Below are 21,284 nucleotides of genomic sequence, written 5' to 3'. Positions count from 1 at the left end.
GTTGTCTCTTTGAAGAAGTGTATTTTTTTAGTAATCCTATTATCAAAATGGAGTAATGATGCCCCACCAAGCTTAGCAAAGAATTTCTCTCTGATACCGAAGTCTGCAGATGAAGATGTACCTGTGCATAGTGACAGACGGTGTTTGTGCCAATCACAAAACATTTTAAACATGAAATATATCACGCTACATGAAGTGTTATGTCATCTTGGAACAAAAAATGGCCATATTTTCTCATATTCATACTTTCTTTTTTTCATTTGTCTTTGTAATTCTTCTGGTTCTCGTGTCATGTCAACTCATTTTCAGGTTATTTTTTTAAGCAGTTAGGGTGACAGCAAGGGTCAGGACTAGGGTGTCATCAGTTAACGCTACATGGTGTGAACTGATCCACAAAAAACACAATTTTACATTGCAAAATTATTCAAGATAATTGGTGTTTTACTCATTTTGTGATACCAAAATGCAGCGTATTTTGACTTTTCTGACCTTTAAGCTGTCAAAGCTCAAACAAAATGCAGTCAAATCCCATTTTCTTTGGCTGAGCAGCAACAATGAGTACCTTTAATTTCTGTGTATACAGCTGGAATATAAGCGCAAGAAAAAATGAATGCAATTGTGTCTCCATTTGCCATCTGTCAATATCTCACAGACATTGCATCCCTTTCTTCTTTTCATAATTTTACATGGTAAATTTCCTGAGACCATAATGAGAACGAACGAAAGAAAAGAGAACCATGAAATAGCTACCGGGTATTGTCCCCTTCTCATTCTTCTCAGTCTATGATAGCAAAGGGTTTTTATTAACATTATTTAATTATCACACATTATCTTTTTTTTTTAACACTGGTCCATCTCAGCCGGTGTCCTACTCCCACTGTTTGAGTTTGTAATTTAATAAAGCTTCATTTAAAAGAGAAGTTGATTAAAAAATTAAGCTCCAGTGATCACCACAGCCTCAGCCCTCCCTATTTTATGAAAAGATCTGATATTTCATATTAAGAACATGTCGGGCAGAAATTATCACCGCAGGACAAGTTAATGCTTTCCATACAGTCGTATGACAATGACAGGAAACTCCACTACAGAGAATGCCCCACTAAAACGCAGAGAATGACAGGGGCTGAAACAATTTCAATTCTTTTACAGTAGGTCAGACGTTTTTTTTCTCCATATCCCTGCTGCCTGCCTATCATCTAACTGTTAATTTTTTCATCCATAATTCACACTTTCCTGCTTCTTCTGACAGCAGGTGACTGTCAAAACTTGTCTTACATGGCTGTAAAGGAGATTTCTTATACTTCGACCTCTTTCCAGCGAATGATGACACATTAACTGCAATCCCGGATTGAGGCAGGAGAAAAATTCCAGCCTTCTGCCCTCTGCTTGGTCTTACTGTAAAAAAACAAAACAAAAAAAATACCAAGAGTCTAATTACTAACACTCATACAGACTCTTTGAAATACAAACTCCTTAAGTCATCCCATCTGTGCACCAAAGTGTATATGCACACGAACTCAGTGATATAGAAAATGTGCAAGCTGTCAGTTCCTACTGTTAAAAAAAAGGGGGGGAAAGTAATGATAAATGCAATCTCTACACTGCAGCTTAAAGCTAAATACCTTCTCGCTGCTGAAGAAACATAATCCACACAATTAATGCTAGAAAATTATAGCCTGGATCTAGTGGCAGTTTTGAACCATAAGTTATTGATTTGGAAATGAAAACCTGTACTCTTCAAGGTTAAATCCAGTCCACCCTCATTACTGCTCTGTCCTTGAGAGGCCCGCACCAGGGCTGCTGCAAGGAGTAGAGAGGACTGCTTTAATGAAGGTGAATTTAATGGGATTTAATGTAGCTGGGGGCAATGGAGCAGCAGAGATATGGTTTTAACAAAGAGCAAGGGACCAAGGGTACAGCCAAGAGAGCAGCCATTTTCCTTTCTTTTTATTTATTTCACATTTGGCTGAGCAGAGTAAAAGCACACCACATTTTCGTCTGACTCAGCCCCAAGAGTCAGTGGTTACATTTCTGAAGTCAGGACAATACAGGCCTCTAGCTTTCCATTGTAACAATCCCACAGATACTGCACAGAAGATATCACTTTGGAATCAATGGGTAACTATGTTTGTTTTATTTTTGTATGAAGCTTTTCTTTTTAATTATACCTTTAAATATAAAAAGAAAAACAAGTGTTTTTCCCAGAAGGTACGTCAAATGTTGGTTCCTCAGTATTGTTTTCACAATAAAACGCTTGTGGTGGAGTGTTTTATCTTTCAGGAAGAAAAAGAGAAATGCTATTGAACACTGTGTACTGAAGGTAATGTGATTCAAGATAATACGATGATGAAGGCACTATTACACATTCACAATCATCCCTAAAAATCGTTAGGGAGCCCAGCAGGGATAAGAGTAAAATATTTGATCATTCGTACACACACAACTTTTTAACATCTATTCTCTCTCTCTTCCGTCTTACTGAGGTGGATGTTTTGACAGATTAAGCAATGGCATGATAGCATGCCTCTCCAGTTCAGAATTGTGTGTGTGTATGTGTGTGTGTGCGCGCGCACGCCTTAGGCTCCTTAACACAAAGCTTTAAGAGAAATAACGCTCCTACATTTTTAAATTTATTTTCCTAACGTGATTCTTTTATTAATTGTAGAGAGCTCTCACAAATGTTGAATCCCATCTGCCTCGTGCAATTTGGCTCTCAGCGGCGAGGTCACGATCACATGGCTGTGCCTTCAGCTTTTCTGAGCTTGATGTGAACAATGTGCGCTTTCTGCAAATAGCCTTAAATGGGCCGCTTCTACAGTAACACTCCATAAATATGCCAAAAACCTCGAACAGCAAAAAAGGAAAAAAAAATCACTTTTATACCTGTTTTTAAAATGCTTGCACAGTCATTTCTCCTTTTCTCTCTCCCTTCCCTTACTCTTCCCACTCTGGAAATGTGCTGGAGAGCTGACAGGGTGCTAATTCACAAACAGAAAGAAAGGGCAAAAGCAAAGATGTGATTGTAAATGCCAGTGCAACGATATAATTCATGCAGTGTTTGTTGTTATCGGTGACAATTCTTAATAGTCGCATTGGGCATCGGCCAAACTCCTTGCTGATCATTGCTTTCCCTTCCTCTAGACATGCAGTGCATCTGTCCATCCGTCACTTCTTCCCTAGTCTCTCAAAAAGAACCCAAGCAAAAAAAAGGGGGTTATCTGCTCTGAATAATAGTCATCAGTGCATTTTAAATGCTGAAACACACTGCTGATACACCACTGTAGGAGGCAGGATTAAAAGCTACATTTCTCTAACAGATCAAACACAGAGCACATTTTTACATATATATATAAACCCAAGGCACAAGCGGCACCTAATTAAAGTATGCTTTTCAAAAACACTAACCCATATCCACGTGTGGATATGATATTTGAGCAGAGGGCAGCAGGAAATGAAGAAGAGGGCAGAGGCTATCCAGTCTTGCACTTTTTTTCTGTCCTGAGACATTTCTGCACAATCTGATGAAGACGCTAAGCAAGGGTTGATTGACAGGGGTGCTAACCTTGTATCAGCGGTCACAAACGATTTACAATGCATAAAGACAAGCTAAAGAATACAAAACGTGCAGGGCAAATGTTACAGCGTTTGTGATCCATGGGAAAGTTGCACACCAACCAGATGGATAATCAAAGCGCTGCTCACCACACTTTTTTACTGTCCAATCAAAATAACCCTTTATATGCAGTGTCATGTAATTAGGTACATTTAGATTCAACATAATGAGTCTTTTTCCCAGCAGATACTTTGACTCATCACAATAACAAAAACCTGGGTGTTTCTGATAATAATAACAATGGCTTTGTTCTGTTGCTGCAGTAAATTGCTTTTTTTTTTACATCTATGATTTTTCCACTGTGACATGTCCACAGTAAAGAAATGAAAATGTCTCTGTGGAAAAAAAAGAGCCATAGTCACAAAAGAAGATCATGTCATCTTCCATTCTAATGAAGTTAATATAAAATCCTTTGAGGATTTATTGCATAGTGCTTATAATATGATTGAAAAGGATATGTTTTCAGTGAAATCTCATGGCTTCCTTGAGGACCTCCCCTGCTGACCAACCAAGAAATCTCTTCCAGACATTTCTCTTTCAGAAGATTGTCATCTTTATTTGTAAGTGAAAAGGGAACCTTGTCACTGCCAGTTAATTTTTTTTTTGAAATGACTAAAGAGCTATGATAGCTATAAAATGAGCCGCACTGTTCACACATCTGCATTTTCCATCTAATCTTTGATTTGCATTGGTGCCGTCTGTAATCCCTCAAATGTGACTAATGGGAAATATTAAGCACAGGTTTAGGAACAAGTGCTTTTAATTAAAATGCTGGCTCACAGAGGAGCTTGGAAAAAGGGGAGGTTTTTAAACATTTTTCACAGCACTCTTTATGTTTTTATTATTCTTGCAGTTCTCAGATCTTAAAACAAAGAAAGACTATTTTCAGAAAAAATCTCCAAAGTTAAGTAAAGTCAAGTAAATAAATGGCATTTTCTCCACTGACGCTTTAGAAATGGCAAAAACGTAGAGGCACTGCTTCAAACTGTTCTTAAACCTGATACACTGAGCACTAACACTTTTTTAAAATTCTGGATTTTCTTTTAACAAAACAAGGAAGGACCTTAAAACAGATGGGTGGCACAGAAAAGTGGCTCTAAAGGAATACACACAAAGACTTGCTTTATTAATTCTGACAAGAAAAGAGGCTCTCCACTTAAGCCATTCTTGAACTCCTGTTAACAGTAGTCTGTTCAACCCACATCTTACGTTACTTAATCAACAGCACTTCAAGACTTTCAAAATCTCAAGGTCATAGTGACATCATGACCTTTGAAGAATATCACATAAGGACGCATTCACTATAACAACACTGATTTAAGAGCTAGCAGACTGAAACACTTGGCTTTGATGTCAAAACTCACTTCACTGCTGCTAGCAGCTCTAAAAACGAAACATAAGCCGGTAATAATCGTGCCATGGTTGTGATTCATGTGCATAAAGTGTGCATAAAGTGCTAATTTGATTCTATAACACTCACAAAAAAATTAAAAGGGGTTGACTTGAAAGCAAAAGTTTTGAAAAGTGGTTGAGTGCCATGACTATTCCCCGAGATGGAGATTTTTAAAACACTTTAGGATATATAGCCATCTGACTTCTTGCCAAGGTTAGTTTAAAAGGATAGATACAACTCAGATGTGCGATGTAGCTACATCTGTATTCTTGTTTTACAAGAAGTTATCTGCTGGTGCTTGGGATGTTCTACCGATTATGCTAACTGGTTACTGTCGGCTGAACTCGCATCAGAAGCATGAAAAGAACACATAGCTGCTCTCACTCAAGCTGCTGCTGAAGCATCGACATTCCTGCCCTCATCTATGGCTATGAGCTGTGGTTAGTAACTGAAAAAATGTAACTGCAGATACAGCAGAAATGAGCTTCCTCCGAAGGGTGTCTGGACTCTCTCTTACAGACAGGATGAGGAGTTTGGGCTTTTGGGAGGGACTCAAGAGCAGAACTCCACATCAAACTGAACCAGTCGAGGTGGTTTGGGCATCTCAGTAGGATGCAAAATGAATGAGACGTTCCAGACATATTCTACCTGGAAGGAAGCAGGGAGCAGACCCAGGAAAGGCTGGAGATATTATATCCCTCAGTGCCTCACTGGTTAAGCTGGAGGAAGTGGCTGGGGAGAAGGAGGTCTCAGCTTCTTTGTTTAGATGGCTGCCCCACAACCCAGACCCAGACAAGCAGCAGAAAATGGATGGATGGATGGAGAGTTCATGTACTTTAGACAGTGGGGGCATTAAAATGATTTCCAAAAGAATGGCTGCTTAAACAAATATTTAATATTGATGTAATTTATTTACTTGAAAAAGTTGTAAACTGTAAATATTGTTCTGATGAAGACACCAAGAAAGACCCGTCTGAGCAGCTTCAACTGGCTTTCATAAGCCAACAGTAGAGAATAAGTCAAGTCAATTTTATTCATAAAGGTCAGAATCAAAATTGTTTTGAATGGCTTTGAAATCTGTGCACCTGCCAAATTTCCACCTATAACATATTATATGGCCAACTTTGTGGATGCACCACCACCATGTTAATGCACATGGCTTTGGAATGAGACCGTTATTATATCAGTCATTAGTAAGAGTAACATTTGGGTGTTTGTGCACTTCACACACATGTGTGTCCCACTCCCACAGGAGAGCTACTGTACTCAGCGAAAATCTTCATGCTGGTATGATCGATACAGAATACAGAGCGGATCAAACGGGTCTGATCCCGTCTTGAGCCTAATCATGGTCCAGAAGGTCTACAAAGGGGGAAACAGTGTCAGAATTAGACCAGCAGCGGAGGATGGTGGCCTTTTTTTTGTCACGTGGTTTGATCATTACATATGGAAGTTGGACGCACTGCTGGAATGAAGCGAGTCAGTGTGATGTGCTCTGCTACAAATACATGCACTTTGATACATACCAACCACATAAACACTGTTGCACTCCTGTTCATGGCAGAGGTATTCCCTGATGGCGCTGGCCTCTTTCAGCAGGGTAATGGACACTGACACACTGCAAAATAGTTCAGGAATGGGTTGAGAAACATGACAAAGAGTAAAAGTTGTTGACTTAGACTCCAAATCCCCCAAATTTCAGCCCAATAAAACATCTATAGGATGTGCAGGAAAAACAAGTCTGATCCATGAAGCCCCACCTCACTACCTAAAAGGACCTGATAAAGGATCTACTGCTAATGCATTGGTGGCTGATACAACACTTTGTTCAGAGGTCTGGAAGAGTCCCCCTGAACTATGTGGCTAGTAAGCCTACGGGGAGCAAGGCTGTTGTGCCAGCAGAAGATGGACCTATACAATATTAGTTTTAATGCTGTGTCTGACTGGTGTATAATGTGTTTTGTGATTTATTTAATTCTTTCTTTCTTTTTTAAGCAGGGGTGGCAGGCTACTTAGTTTTTACCTATCAACAGCTATAAATCAGTTAATGGTGTTGCACAGTTACAGTCCTATTTAGTGATTACTGTTTTTTTCTATGACACAAATTCACTAAAACAATGAACTAAAGATGTCTCGATATGCAGCTTCATGCTCAAAGTTTCATGAAGCATTTAGCATTACTGCTAGGCCACATATGAAGCAGGACACAGTGCCTTCATTAATTAATGCCTATGAAGTATGATTACAAAAAATAAATAAATATAATTACTGACCCTTTTTACATATTTTTACTCACAAAATATTATTTACATGGCTAGGTAGTCATCATGTAAATGGTGCCGATTTGCTTTTTCAAAACAAACATGGGATACTGCTGCACTTTATATGTTAGCTTTATTTTCTAACCCTACTTTGAATGCTAGGTGATACTGTAGGGTCAGGGTAAGAGAAAACAATACAGTGTCAGTTATGGAGATAATTTAGACAAACTACCGGAAGTTGGAAGCTAGTTATGTGTAACATTAACAGTTGCAGCCCTGCGACTATCTAGCTATCTTAAGCGCTTTAATCTTAAATTCTACTTGTTTTTAACTTAAATACTTCAGTGTTGGCTAAGGTGTACCATTTTTCTGGCTTTTGCAGACATTTAATGGTTAACAATGATTTAGTAGGTCGGTGGTTTTCACACTCCAGTAACGGGCATACTGTCATAGCTGACTTTTAGCATCCTTTTCCCTGACTTAAAGCCCAACTCTTAACATTTCCGTAGTCTCTTTAACATTAGGACAACGTACTTGTGTTTTGAGGACATCGTTCTGGCATCTTAATGACTGAAAACCTTCTCCGTCCACTTTTTTCATTCCTTTCCGAGCAAAAAACTACAGGCGACAGCCGGAAGTGACGATTCTCCTGAAACAAGACTTATTCTTTACAAGAAACAAGTACACAAAAAACAAGTTACTTTACTCATCAGGGCAAAAATGTACAACAAATTATAATTTAACTATAAACAAACTTATTAGCCAAATCGCTTCAGCTAACAAGAATATGAACAACTTACCACAGTTTCATGAAACGTTTTATATGCATCTATTGCATTGGACACCACTTTAAGTTTCCATGTCAAACAACGTCTGTGTTTCATAAATAGATGGCTATTTTGGGTAGGTTTTTAACCTTAAAACTAAAAGTTATGTTAAAAATTACTTATTTTTAACTTGTGTTATTCAATTGGCCATAAGGGTCTCATGGCACAAGCTTTATTCAGAGCCTTTTGCAATTCACTGAAACATCATAACCCCTGACATTGTTACAATAAAAAGTCCAATAAAGCTTTTCCTGTTCCCATCAAAGGGTCCTGCAGCTGTAAGCCTTCTAAAGTTTCACCCTCCTTTTCAGCTAACAACACCCATCCCTCAGGAATACTGTGACAATGGAGCTGCAAAGACAAAGCGCTCGTCACCCGTGTAAAGTCTGTATGTGTCTGTCTGGAAAAGACATTGAAACAAACAGGTTGAAGGGCCAACCGGAGGCTCTTTCTCTCTCAAAATGCCTCCCAGACCTAGTGGTGTCTCTGACAGGCTCTCTCCTGGTGAGCTAGCCTCCATGATGAATGACCACCTTTCCACTCTTTATCGCCCCACTAAATCATGGGCTTACCATGTTTTTATGACCAATTTTTGCTGCTTTGTTTTACTTTCCTCTAGTTTTGAATGAAACTCCAAAGGCTGAGGGCTTATTATTGAATTGGTATTCATGTTGAGATTGGAGATCTAGCTTTATTAATCAAATTCACTGAGACAAATGTGTCAGACCTTGTTTGGACCCGAGTAATGCTCCACGGAGAGATGCTCTTATCTAAAGAGCATCTATTTGTAGAATATTTTATGTTTTTATTAAAGGTTTCCCTGCGTGGTGTTGTACAGCACTTCTTTATTTTATTTTTGCTGTAATTCTGGAAATGTATAAATTATTGAAATGAATTAGGTTCGAACTTGGAGTTGGTAGTAGCCCAGAGATGAGATGGGCCAGGGTCAGGACATAGAGCCTGAAAAAAGGCTGGACAATTGAGATTGCTCTGAGTTTATGCCTGTCCAAGTCCTTATAGGCTTGCTTCTGTCTTTAAATCTGTTTTCTGTTATGAAACCCCAAAACACATTGCAAGCTTTGATATATTTATTTAATTTTGCAAAACATAAAGCTGTATAAAAATCTAATGTTATTTTAGATTGTTGTGTCAATATAATAGAAATAGTAATCCTTAACAAGGTCTTAGCCTTCCTGTATCTACTTCATATTAAAGTTTTATAGTTAGAGCTTTCTGCAAGTTTTCTGCCAGGGTTTTCTGTAGTGTTTATATCAATAAGAGCTGAGACACCATAGAATAAATTTAGGTTGTCTTCTGTAACTGAAGCATCAAAACTGTGGTAATGATTGAAGTGTATAAATCGTCTTTCTTTTCTACTTTGTATAACTGGTCAAATAGTCTTATATTGTAATGCACCAGCTGATGTTACAGCTGGAATGTTAGTCGTGTGCATGATGACGCTTGTTGGTGTTTAGGATCAAAGAAAGTAAATCTTGAGTAGATGTGCAACAAACATTTTGATCTTGTCCTTTTCCAAGCTTTGGCTCCTGCAAAGCAAAGCTCTGGCCAGATGTAGTGTACTCTGTCTCCCCCTAGTGGGCTTAGAAAAACCGTCTTTTCTTCTGAGTGACAAACTTTCCAATCTTAGGGGAATAACATGGCCTACACAGATAGGAGGAAGAAAATTAAAAAAATTTAATTTATTAAACATTTAATGACCAAGAGCTGATCAAAAGTATTTTGCACATATTTTGCACATAATTTTCACTATCCTGCTTATCAGTGATGGAAAGGGTAGACAATCAATATTCACAACTCATTTTTAACCCTTCTATGTTAGAAACCCACAAGCCATAGAAACCCATTCTGTAGTCCACTTATGGCTTTGGGGGTTTTATGATCAATCAATCACCTAAGCAAAGCTTGAGTGTGTGCCACTGCCAGGGGAGGTCTGACCCACGGCCTAGCATGACATTGAAGGAGGGAGTGCTACTCACCCAGGAAATCCCATTACACCAAAGTATGATGGATATCGGTACTGGGGAAGCTCATATGTGGTCTGACATATAATTTGTTATAATTTGTAAAAAATTGTGTGACGATGCTCACCTTTCTCCCTGTCTTTCACATTTTTAGAATTCTGTCCCTTAACACACCCTGACTTGAATACCTGAAGTCTAAAATCACACATCGTGGTATATGTGCTCTCTTTGTATCTCAGATCATACAGAGTTTAGACTGTGAATGTCTATCCTAAAGTCTTACACCACAGGTATACTTCCATCCTTTTGAATCTTACAACAAACAGAGCATCTCTGATTTTTAATCGGAGCTATATTTTCAGAAGCAACAAAAAGAGCCAAAATCAACATCAGTTTTTTTTTTCAAACAGGTCAGTTATCTTGCTTTTAAAAGTAGCAAGTATACATCAAGCATACATGAAGTATACATCAAGCTACGGTTTGCTTTTTGCGTTTTGTTTTTTTTCCCTGAGCTGTAATGGCATTTTCTGAAGCAACCGCAGTGAATGAAGAGACAACCTCGGATTTTGCACTTTTGTACAGATAACCTGAGGATTTCAGCACTGATCAATAAGACCAAATATACAATAGTCTGCTTATGTGAAAAGGTGAACAAAAGAGGGATGTCTGTCTCTATCAAGCAAATAAAATACCTTCTATCAGTAGAAGGGAGACAAAAACAGCGATCCTCCGTAAATAAATGTCACTTGTGCCCCCTGCAATGTGGCACCGTCTTGTATTACTTACCTCAAAAATTAAAACAAAAGGTTAATCAGGCATGGCCCGTACTCTTCTCAACAGTCTCCCATTCTGTTTGTTTATGCTACATCACTCTTCAGTGGCATATTGATTGTCCAAGCTAAGAGAATACCTTTCCTAAAATCAATGAAAGACATCCCAGCATGTAGTCTTTGGATTTCTTTGTCTTTATTTGATCACATTTATCTTCCTAATAAAGCTAGATAAATAAATAATAAAAAGAAGAAAAAGAGCAAGACATTTATATTTTTAACATCTAACTAACACTGGTCTTATCTATTTGTGCTCGTCACAGTGAGCCAAGTTTGTCTCTGAACTTTCCCCTCGATATGCTTTGCAGATACAGATAAGAAAAAAAGCAAACGGACAACGACCCAATTTGAGTCAATGACAGGTTACTTGAGAGGACCGTCATGGTGCAAGCTTTTCAGCACACCACAAGAATGTTACAAGTGACATTTTAAAGAAGATTAATACCTGTAGAGTGGCTCAAGAGCACAAAGACAAAAGCTTTCAAACAATAGTGGGAACGAAAAGAATTGGAGCCACACACGGGAAACTTGTGAGGGATGAGAACTAAGCCGAATGCATGACCTGGAAGTTAAAATTGACACTGCTGGAGCTTTGCATATCTCAGAAACCCTTCACAGAGTCCAGAGACCATGAAGCTTACTGGGACTATCCTTAAACTGGAGTGCACTCATGGCAGCACAGAGACTAAACTGTTAAACAACATGATGCTGGTTCCTCTACGAGCAAATAAAACAGGTATGATGAGCTTTCACCTAAATTGCTCTTGATTACAAGTAACGATCTTCAGAGTGTTGTCCACTGTCACACCAAAAGATACTGAAACTGCATAACTGAATATTAAAAAGAGATCTGCTTTGAAAATGCATCACTTTGGGGATCTAGTTTTTGTTTTTGTTTTTGATTAATTAGTCCAGCTAACCTTATTTTAATACTTGAAATTACGTCCAAGTGTGAAATGCCACAGTTTCACAGGGTCCAAGGTCCAAGTCCATAGTCCATATCGGGCATTGTTGCATAAAAATGTTTATGTATAAGGCATAAATTATCAAAATAGTTGCAGATTACTTTTTCCATAGGTCTACATCAGTTTACATTCTGATCTATTGTCATTCTAATTAGGACTCTGTTGAGCTGAATCAGCCCCTTTCCTTGCCAATTTAAATGAAGAAGCTTCACTACTAGGCTGCTCTTTAAATCCAGATAACTGCGAGGCAAATGTATTCTAATCTCTTAATTCAATCTAGCTGATCTTTGGCCACAGAAAGCATTTCCTTGTTAAATTGAAAATCCCTAGCTGCTTCATCTGCCTAAACTAAGTGTGCAATTTACAGACATTATAGCTGGGGGCATGTAAAATATGTGCATTAGTGCAGGAATATTACACCAAGATGGCATATTTGATGGTCAGTGCTTTTAAAGCGAGACAGTCCTGCAACAAGAGGGGTAAGATGCAGTTTAGAGCAACACGGTGGGAGGCTGAGTGCCCAGTGTAAAATTAGCCAGAGGAGAGTAGTGGACTTTGGTTCTTAACTGGCTTCTAAACTGCTTTAATTAAATGGGGAATTACCTTTTACTCATGGGTACAGTGTTCCTTAGGGGTCCATGCCATTCATATACAGCTGATATCATTACCTATAACCCTGCTTTTATTATCCTCACACTGTTCCAGCTATGAAGCAGTGCGAAGATGATTCTGAGGGGTTCAAAAGTGCATAATCAGCACCTTTCTGCAAATTCATCTCTGTGTACAAAGGTATTATTTTCACGGAGGTGAAATATGATTCATTACGTGTTTCTGTTAATGGGTTAGATGGAAGTGTAACATAATTAGAAAGCAGAGTACAGTTACAACTTAAATAGATGGTAATCAGAAGCTACAATCCTAAAATGAATCAAGGATGAGCTGATCGGAGTTGGTCAAAATATTCTACGTGACCTCATAAAATACTTTTTGGCAGAATTCAAGACTTGGTTAGCTAATTGTGACAAAAATATCACATACATGTCTAATATGAAAAGATAATGAAATGGTGATATTTGTAACATAAGATGATAGCCAGAAACGCACAACCACACTAATGCTTGTTTTCCAGACTGCTTCTTGTTTATTACACACTTACTCACCTTACACCAGCCAGTTGGATGGTGACTGTTTTATCACATGTAGCCTGCCCTCAGTCACAATTTGAGTTAAAACGCAAATGGAAACAGAAGCTCAGAGACAGGAAAAGCCTCTCCAACTTATAACACTGCTTCTCAAAAAATGCCTTAAAGGTACATTCTGCAATCCTGACTCTTGCACAATTTATCTCCAAGAGGTCAAAGGTAAGGTCTGGACAGACATGGAGGTGAAATGCAACATAACAGTGTGGTAGACACAAGGTGGTTTTCAGTGTAGTTTTCACTCTAATGTAATGGGGGGGGAAGAAAGGTCAAGGCAAAATTGTGTTTTCTTTCTTTCCAAGTAAAACATCTCTATCGGTAACTCACTTGATCGGTGTTTAGTTTAGGTAACATCATTTTTTGAATGTAGCTTTCATTCACAGATTTACATGCAACAATAATGTAATGCAGTAATAAGTGGTTTAACATGCTTTAAGCTGGAACATTTAGATTCAGGTGAAAACATTTTAGTTGTAACCCACCACTGAAAACAAGATCATAAAAGATCCTCTGTATCACATCACAAGTTTGTTCCTATCAAAGTGGAGGTTCTTTGGAGTATGGCCATCTTTCTGTTTGTGTTGTTTAGAAGCAGCTCAGAGATATTTACTTATTCGTTTGTGACCAGCTAAAAAGGTTCATAGAGAATCCCACTTTCTTACAGTGGACGGCTAGTCAAACCTTTCCTCGCAGGCATATTATCTGAATATTTTCTGCTGTCCCATAGGTTCAGTAGTGTCAGCATCCTCCTCATCCCTGTCAGGGGCCGATGGCGCAAAGACGCAATGCTTCATATGTGCAGACAGAGCCACAGGTAAACATTACGGTGCACCCAGTTGCGATGGCTGCAAGGGCTTCTTCAGGAGGAGCATTCGCAACAACCACACTTACAGCTGTAGGTGAGTACTATCATAGGGCCAGCTGATTGCTGTACAAAGCATAACAATTTTTCTATACCTAAAACAAATCACCAAAATATTAAAATGAAGTCTTTGGTTCAATGGTTTAACATACTTTGAGCTATAACATTTATATTCAGAAAGTACATAACTAGCAAATTTTAAAAAAATGAATAATGGAGCCTTACTTGACCTCTGCTGCTCACTTTAAACCTGCAGATTAACCATTCAGTGCAACGTTAGCGGCGTAAATTCTCTGAAACAGTTCAAGACTGAACTGTTTGTGCTTGAGATGAAGTTCTTATGCAATACGACGCATTCGTTTCAGGTTCGATAGGCAATGCATTGTGGACAAAGACAAGAGGAACCAGTGCCGCTATTGCAGACTACGAAAGTGTTTCAAGGCCGGAATGAGAAAGGAAGGTTAGAGTTAAGATTTTCTTTTTTGTGTAATAAAACTTTCTTTTAGTCTTTAATTTGAAAAAAAAAATGCACTTAGCTATAACAACCTACCTAAAAAGGTTCAGCTGTACCTTATTGAGAATATCCAGGACCTCACATTTTGCTCTGTACTTTTACATTTAAACCTGTCTACTTCAGTGAAAAATAAAACAATCAATATCACTTCATCAAAGAAAGCGGAAAAAAAAATCTTTCTTGAGAAACAGTGAACGTGTCAGTGTCAATTTCCAGGTGTGTTTACGTGGACCGTGTCTATCGTTGGCTTTATCTTTTATCGACTCCTACTGAGAAGCAAGGAGAAAGCGATGCAATCAAAGGAGCCTCGTTTCACATGAATAATTAACACAGCTGAGCACGGCCAAATATTTGCTCTCCATTTTTCTGGACAGCAGTTGCTCACAACCCTTTGAAGTCACGGCCAGCGGTGTGCTTTTAAACGTGTATTTCATTAATTTGCCTGATTTGCATAACATGTTCTAATAACACTTTCAAGTACAGCTGTTGTGGGAACAGATGAGTAAAAATATTGAACAAGTCTCCAGTATCGTGTTATTTTGTACTCGACCTCCAAGTAAGCCGTGTAACTGTTTACTCCAAAACTAAACTTAATTTATGTTCCACAGAAGGCTCATTTGTGACATTGTCATGCAGCACCATGTCAGTGAAGTACAGAGGGACCCTGCTGGTGCTGCTGCTGCTCCTTTTCCTCCTTTAGTTTGATTAATGTGCTCCAGATTGGTTGCTGAGAGGACACCTCTGATGACTGATTACTCTGACACTTGGTTGTGTTGTCTGACTTTGTAGAGCCATTTTAGAATTAGTCTGAGGCCATCCAGATTGCCGTGTTTCTAATGACACTTGCGGATGGGTCAACAACATGTGATGACATCTTCCCTTCAAAATATAATCTTAATCAGCGAGCGCCCAAGCCTCCACATCAACTGTTACTGTCAGTAGCAAATGTAAGAAGCTGTCAAAAACAAAATGTCACATTAAAGCACATCAAACCGAAGAAAGTCTACACGGCTGGATTAAAATATTAACGTCACCAGGTTTACATTTAGATGTACTACATACTTCTTATTGGTTCCCCATACTTCCTCTTCTGCAACTTTATACTTACCAGTGATAAACCTTGAGTAGGATGTTGCCAGCATTATATGAAACATAATTGTGCACCCATTCATATCACATTTCATCATCCTCTCAGTTATTTCATATTAAGGAATGTAACATTTACTCACTCGATACTCCTTTAAATCCTGGAATAGAGACACTTAAATATGCAAACAGAAGGAAACTTAAAGAGGCTCCCGGAGAATTTTATTTTTATCCAATTTGTGCCACATTTCCCGAGTATGCAGCATTTGGCGTGGCTAATATAGCCATAAACAGCAGCTTCAGTGTCACGGGGGATAGAGGGACTCTGTTGAGATGAAGAGTAGGGCATTTCTTTCGGGATGTATTTGCTGAGGAGGCGAGTAAAAAAAACAGTCAAGTGCAGGACTAATGTGCGGAGATGCCAAGAAGCTTGCCTGATGGTTCTTTCCTCTCTTTAATGTCCAGCTGTTCAGAATGAGAGAGACTGCATCAACAGTCAGAGAGCCAAGGAGCAGACAGTGGGCACTTTGTCCATCAGTGTGCTGCTGCAGGCAGAGACCACTGTTCAGCAGGTAACACACTACTGGTCTTAGATGTTATGTTCTTTGGCAGAAATTAATCCTTTTTTAATGTGTATACCACTTTTTTTAAATCATTTTAGAAATGATTTAAATAAAGCTAAGAGATGAAAAATTCTAAGGTTACATGATTTTAATGAATTCATTTTGGTTCGCAGTAAGCCAAAAAGTTAACTGAATTTAACAGAAAAGGAAAATAGTTTTGATCCTTAAGTATTAAAGATTAATCTGAAGTCAAATAAATGCAAGACCGCAAAAAGATGTTAGAGCACACAGCTACTGAACAAAGTGATTCTTCTTAACTGCCCTGCACTTATGAGCCGTCTTTTAACCTTACAGCAGTTACAGAAAGCATTTATTTGAAGGACCGTTTGGGTGCATCTCATGATTAGAGGGCAGCCACTAACACTTGAGCCACAGGCGGCCCACTCATGTGCATTTGCATGATATTTGAGCCGATGTGCTGTTTTTAAAACAGCAGTTATCTAAATTCATTTTTTAAAAGTCTGTTATAATTGTTACACTTTAAATGGAGACTAATATCCAAATTGGATGAAGTGTGCAAAAAAGGGTGTAGTCGATAACACTTCTTATACCTGTAATTTGTTAAGTGCTATGTAACAAACTGTGTTGACACAATGGCTAATATGAAGAAGTAATGTGATGTTACAAAGCATAAGAGTTGGTGTGCTTTAGCATTTGTTATCAGGCAGTCTTCAAGCAAGTTTTAAGTAGCACAATGTCACGTCAGACAGTGTCTCTTAGAGTGATTTCTCTTGTTGTACATGTAAGAAAATAGGACTTGGCATTGTCTGCTTTTACATAGTATAATAAGAAACTCAGTAGGACACCATGTAAGACTGCAAGTGTTTGTTATCAGGGTTTACTGCAGCATAGAGAGACGGTTGGTACACTAATTACAGCAATGCAGGAATTCTGAAATGGATTGTTATGTGGTCCAACTGATCCATTTAAAAAAAAAGAATGTTTGTGGTTTATCTCCTTAATCGCGCACATACACTAAGGTTTACATCCATGGTACCTGTTTACTGTGAATTCAGATTATACTTTGTTTCTTTCAGTTCCCAGCATTTCTCTCTCCTAGGAGCCATGACATCACCACCAAGAAGACAGCAGGTGTGGGAGAGGTGTTCGAGTCCATGAAGCAGCAACTCCTCCTGCTGGTGGAATGGGCTAAACACATCCCAGAGTTTTGTAGCCTTCCAATAGATGACAGGGTACAAAGAGGAATGAACCTTTTATACTAAACAGCTAAGATATATCTGTCCATGCCAAGTTTGACTCTTTATATTATGTGAAACCCGTGTATGTGTGCTTGCAGGTAACCCTTCTACGAACCCACTCTGCAGAACATCTTATCTTAGGGGTAGCAAGACGCTCACTGCCTTACAATAATGTCATTCTTCTTGGTAGGACAGATGTGTTCTCTGTAGTATTTTGTGCATTGTAGCCTGAACTTCACACTTAAACTTCTTGGACGTGAATGACTATCTTTTTCTTAATTGACTAGGTAATGACTTTGTGATTCCACCGAGAGGTGCAGAAGTAGAGATATCCAGAGTGGCATTCAGAATTCAAGAGGAGCTGGTCAAACCTCTCAGAGAGCTGGTCATCACAGACAAAGAGTTTGCTTGCCTCCGGACGATTGTCTTCTTTGCCCCAGGTTAGTTCAGTCAGCATGTGAGAAGGTGAATGAGGTTGATTTCTGTTTGCCCTTTTCTATTGCACTGAAAAAAGGCTGATTTTTTTATGTTCTCTCTTGGTTTATTGTTCTTGCCAATTTCAGCTATAGTTTAGTCTGAGCGGTCTGAGTTCAGTACGTTTCAGAGAGATTTTCTAATATCAGGATGTGGTGGCATTCTTGGCAGTCAGGCAGAGAGGCTGCCTGCTTAACTTCATTCCCCATTTACCTGTTGTGGTAGGGATAGACCGGAGGTCCAAACGGTCTGAACTGGCAAACATATTCATCTCTGTCCAAGACAGAGATGAATATAATCAGTCATATTCTAGGTTTGATTTCAATTATCCACATATAGTTCATTCAGCCCTATTTTTTCATTTGCACTTGAAACACTCCCATCACGCCTTTCCCCTAATTATACAAAATTAGCCTTGTATAAGTAATCACACCTGTCAAATAGATAACATTCAACTGGAGAAAAAGTTTGTGAATTTGCTATATTTCTGGATAATTATTACCGTAAAACGTCAACAGACTCTCACACAAGTCCAACTAGCTTCAACTTCTATTGGGTTTCAGCACTTGAACACCATCCTGACGTTTGTTGTCTTTCTGCACCACCTACTGTGCGTGTAGATTCAGTCCACAGATAGATATCTTCTGTAAAATAGTGATTGCATAACTCAGAATTCATTGCTGCATTAATTAAGGAGAGCTGTGCTGGCCCAGACACTGAAAGGCAGGCCTAATCAACAATGTCTGTTTTTTCATGCTTCAAACAGAATAGTTCTTATTTAGACTAAAAAATCATATTTCACATAATCTATCTACAAAACATTGTTCTAACAGGATTCTGGTTTGTCTTCATGATGATCAGTTGGTCAGTTCTTATTCAGTGCATTTCATTCTGTGAGGATTGTTGATATTATTTTTATCATTGTCTTATTGTTTCTTTTCTTCTTTCATTTACATTTTAAACTTATGGTTACCCATGCTTAGATTAAATTTGACCAAAGTGCATTTATTTAAGTGGTTCCCTTATACAATATTATATTTACATAAGACTTTCTTACCTTATGTAATGCAGACTGTTCGGGACTGAAGAGTCCTCAGGTGGTTCGACATCTCCGTTTCCAGGCCCATCTTCTCTTAGAAGAAGCAACATGTGAGCAGCGAGGAAGGTTTGGGGAACTCCTGCTGATCCTGCCTCCCCTGCAGAGTGTGGCCTGGCAGATGGTTGAGACTCTTCACTTAGCACAGCTGCTTGGCGAGGCCAAAATGGACAGCCTGCTGCAGGAAATGTTACTAGGGGAGGGAACTGAAACGGGACAAGGAGTCTGTACAGGTACAACAATCTGCTGCTGTGTTTAGTTAAAGGAAATGTACAAGAAGTCTAAAGTGAGCTTCAACTGACATCAAACTTGAAGCTGAGTCATTTCCAATACGCAGCAGTATATATTTACACTAACTTTGCAATTTTGTATTTTCAGTGTTTATTTTCTGTCACTCTTACTGTGTGCTTCAGTTTGTCCTGTGCCTGCAGGAAATGACCCTACTCAAGACCAGCAGAATGACCTGAATGCTTCACCTGCAACCTTCCCATCTGTGATCTGTCATGCTTCAATGGGTGAGTATTGACTGATCAAACCATCACTGCTAATGTAACAGCTTATTTGAGAAACTTTGATTTGGAAGCTATAGCTTTTTAGTAACGACGTAGCAGATCTTCCTACTTTTAGCGGTTTTACGACATCAGAAAAAGAAGCGTATTTAAATCAGCATTTAATGGGTAACACCTGAAGCTGAAACGGAAAATAACTGATATGCACTGAATCCTCGTGTGCCATTAAATTTTTGTATCTCACACAGCTCCTACAAGTGGCTTCCTTGCTGCCCACATAGACTGGCACTGAGGTGTACAGACATGGAAAGTCTGCCAGCGTGCCCACAACATACCGAAGGCACCTGTCCACACCAAGAAACCCCTTGAAAAACAACTTAACTGAAGAAACCGGGAAATTTTACAAGTTCGAACCAGCAAACATACTAATACTCACACTCAGCTGCATACATACATAAGCTACACACATGCAATTATGAATGACTACTGAGAAAATAATGTTATTGTTATCTGAGAAACAACAAAAAATATAAAGTTTATATTTTATACAGGAACTCGTGAAAAATTGGAATAATGACATGCAACACTTTGTAATGATGAGTGCAAAAGAAAGCTAAGGCACACACTACAGTAAGTATGGTTAACTAATTGCTAACAAATTATAGCATAATACGTAGAAAGCTGAAATGCAAAATCCATCATCTGTCAGCAGAGGGCACAAAAAGCCAGTGCTTGAACATATTAGTTGGAGCTGTGGGGCTATTGTTTTATCCCAAATGAAAGCCTTGACTAATGGTGTCAACAATTTGCAGCGGAAATAATTAAAGGAGTGTAATCCCCACTGTCAAATCACTGCAAGGAGCGCAAACGTAACAGAATATTGCCTAAAGGGAAAAAAAAGAATATTTTAAATAAAAACAGTTATCACCATCAACCAGATACCTGTTGTACCTGTTCCTGAAAGAATTCACTTAGATGAGCAGTGAAGGTTGTTATTAGAAAGGTTTGATGTGATGAGTAATGAGGGCTCAACAGCACTGAAGCTTAGAGGCTCAGCAGTAAAACTCAGTGGCAAAATTATGGTCTGCAACCCGTTTCTTCTTTCTTGCTACCCTCATTGTTTTGTTACCTTCATCCCCACAAAGAAATCCATCCTCTCCTCTACCATGGAGGCATGGACAGCAATACTCACAGCAGTATGTATAATCTAAACATAGTATTGACTGTTAGGTCCATTGTCCTGAATATCTACCACATGTGCTTTCCTATAAAACTAAATACTTAGATGTTGTCTTTTAAGACAACATCAGGTCGGTGACATATTAGCCTATTCTTAACTAAGAATCATCAGTTTTGGAAGAAGTATATAAAACAATATGTAACTTTAATGTGGTTTGGTGTAATTCGAGAAAAAGAATTGCTTCTTCAGCAAAGACCCTGGAAATTTTCTGGAAGTTTCTATTTCCTTTACAGCAAATGCAGAACAGTGTTTGGCACAGAAAGTATGCCCCAACCACATGTTTGACGCAGAAGAAAAAGAATAAATACACTAAAAGAACTGTAAATTTACGATTTAAAAAAAAGTCCTTTTTCTAACTTTTCTAACTTAAATAAATACATTTTCCTGCTTGTTTATTTTAATGGTAGAGCACAGAAAATTAAAGGAAAGTTAAAGAAAGGGTTTTTTTGTGAAAAAAAAACAAAAACGTTCTGTCTAAAGAAAGACCTTTTTTGATGGCTGAATCAATAGATAGTGTAGTTGACTCTTTCTCTATTGCCCTGAAAAAAACAACAAACAAAATGATTGTCCAGCAACTTTCCACAAACTTTTCCTGAAGTTAAAAAAAAGAA

At 38.5% G+C, this 21,284-nt stretch overlaps 1 protein-coding gene across 2 annotated transcripts; it reads left to right on the top strand.

The window, feature by feature from the left end:
- Positions 1–11,247: 11,247 nt before the first annotated feature.
- Positions 11,248–21,064, top strand: hnf4b (hepatic nuclear factor 4, beta). 2 transcript variants are annotated; one of them, XM_085376870.1, is made up of 10 exons: positions 11,248–11,642; positions 13,798–13,969; positions 14,298–14,392; positions 15,998–16,104; positions 17,193–17,348; positions 17,453–17,540; positions 17,642–17,794; positions 18,900–19,157; positions 19,338–19,439; positions 19,682–21,064. In XM_085376870.1, exons 1-10 carry the CDS (start codon positions 11,537–11,539, stop codon positions 19,723–19,725), a joined length of 1,281 nt encoding a protein of 426 aa, XP_085232996.1. In that variant the 5' UTR covers positions 11,248–11,536; the 3' UTR covers positions 19,726–21,064. The 2 variants fall into 2 exon arrangements, with proteins under 2 accessions (XP_085232996.1, XP_085233028.1); XM_085376902.1 differs by having other exon boundaries at positions 19,356–19,439; positions 19,682–21,063.
- The last annotated feature ends 220 nt before the right edge of the window (positions 21,065–21,284 follow it).

Source organism: Diplotaxodon limnothrissa, linkage group LG1 (assembly GCF_057381915.1).
Source record: "Diplotaxodon limnothrissa isolate DT_005_m linkage group LG1, D_limnothrissa_male_GT1.1, whole genome shotgun sequence".
Taxonomy (NCBI): domain Eukaryota; kingdom Metazoa; phylum Chordata; class Actinopteri; order Cichliformes; family Cichlidae; genus Diplotaxodon; species Diplotaxodon limnothrissa.
This window is presented reverse-complemented; position numbering and strand designations above follow the sequence as displayed.

Coding starts and splice junctions, on each gene's coding strand:
- hnf4b (XM_085376870.1), top strand. CDS start 11,537: ATGAAGCTTACTGGGACTATCCTTAAACTGGAGTGCACTCATGGCAGC. Junction 17,795..18,899: donor GATTGTCTTCTTTGCCCCAG/GTTAGTTCAGTC, acceptor TATGTAATGCAG/ACTGTTCGGGACTGAAGAGT. Junction 19,440..19,681: donor GATCTGTCATGCTTCAATGG/GTGAGTATTGAC, acceptor TATCTCACACAG/CTCCTACAAGTGGCTTCCTT.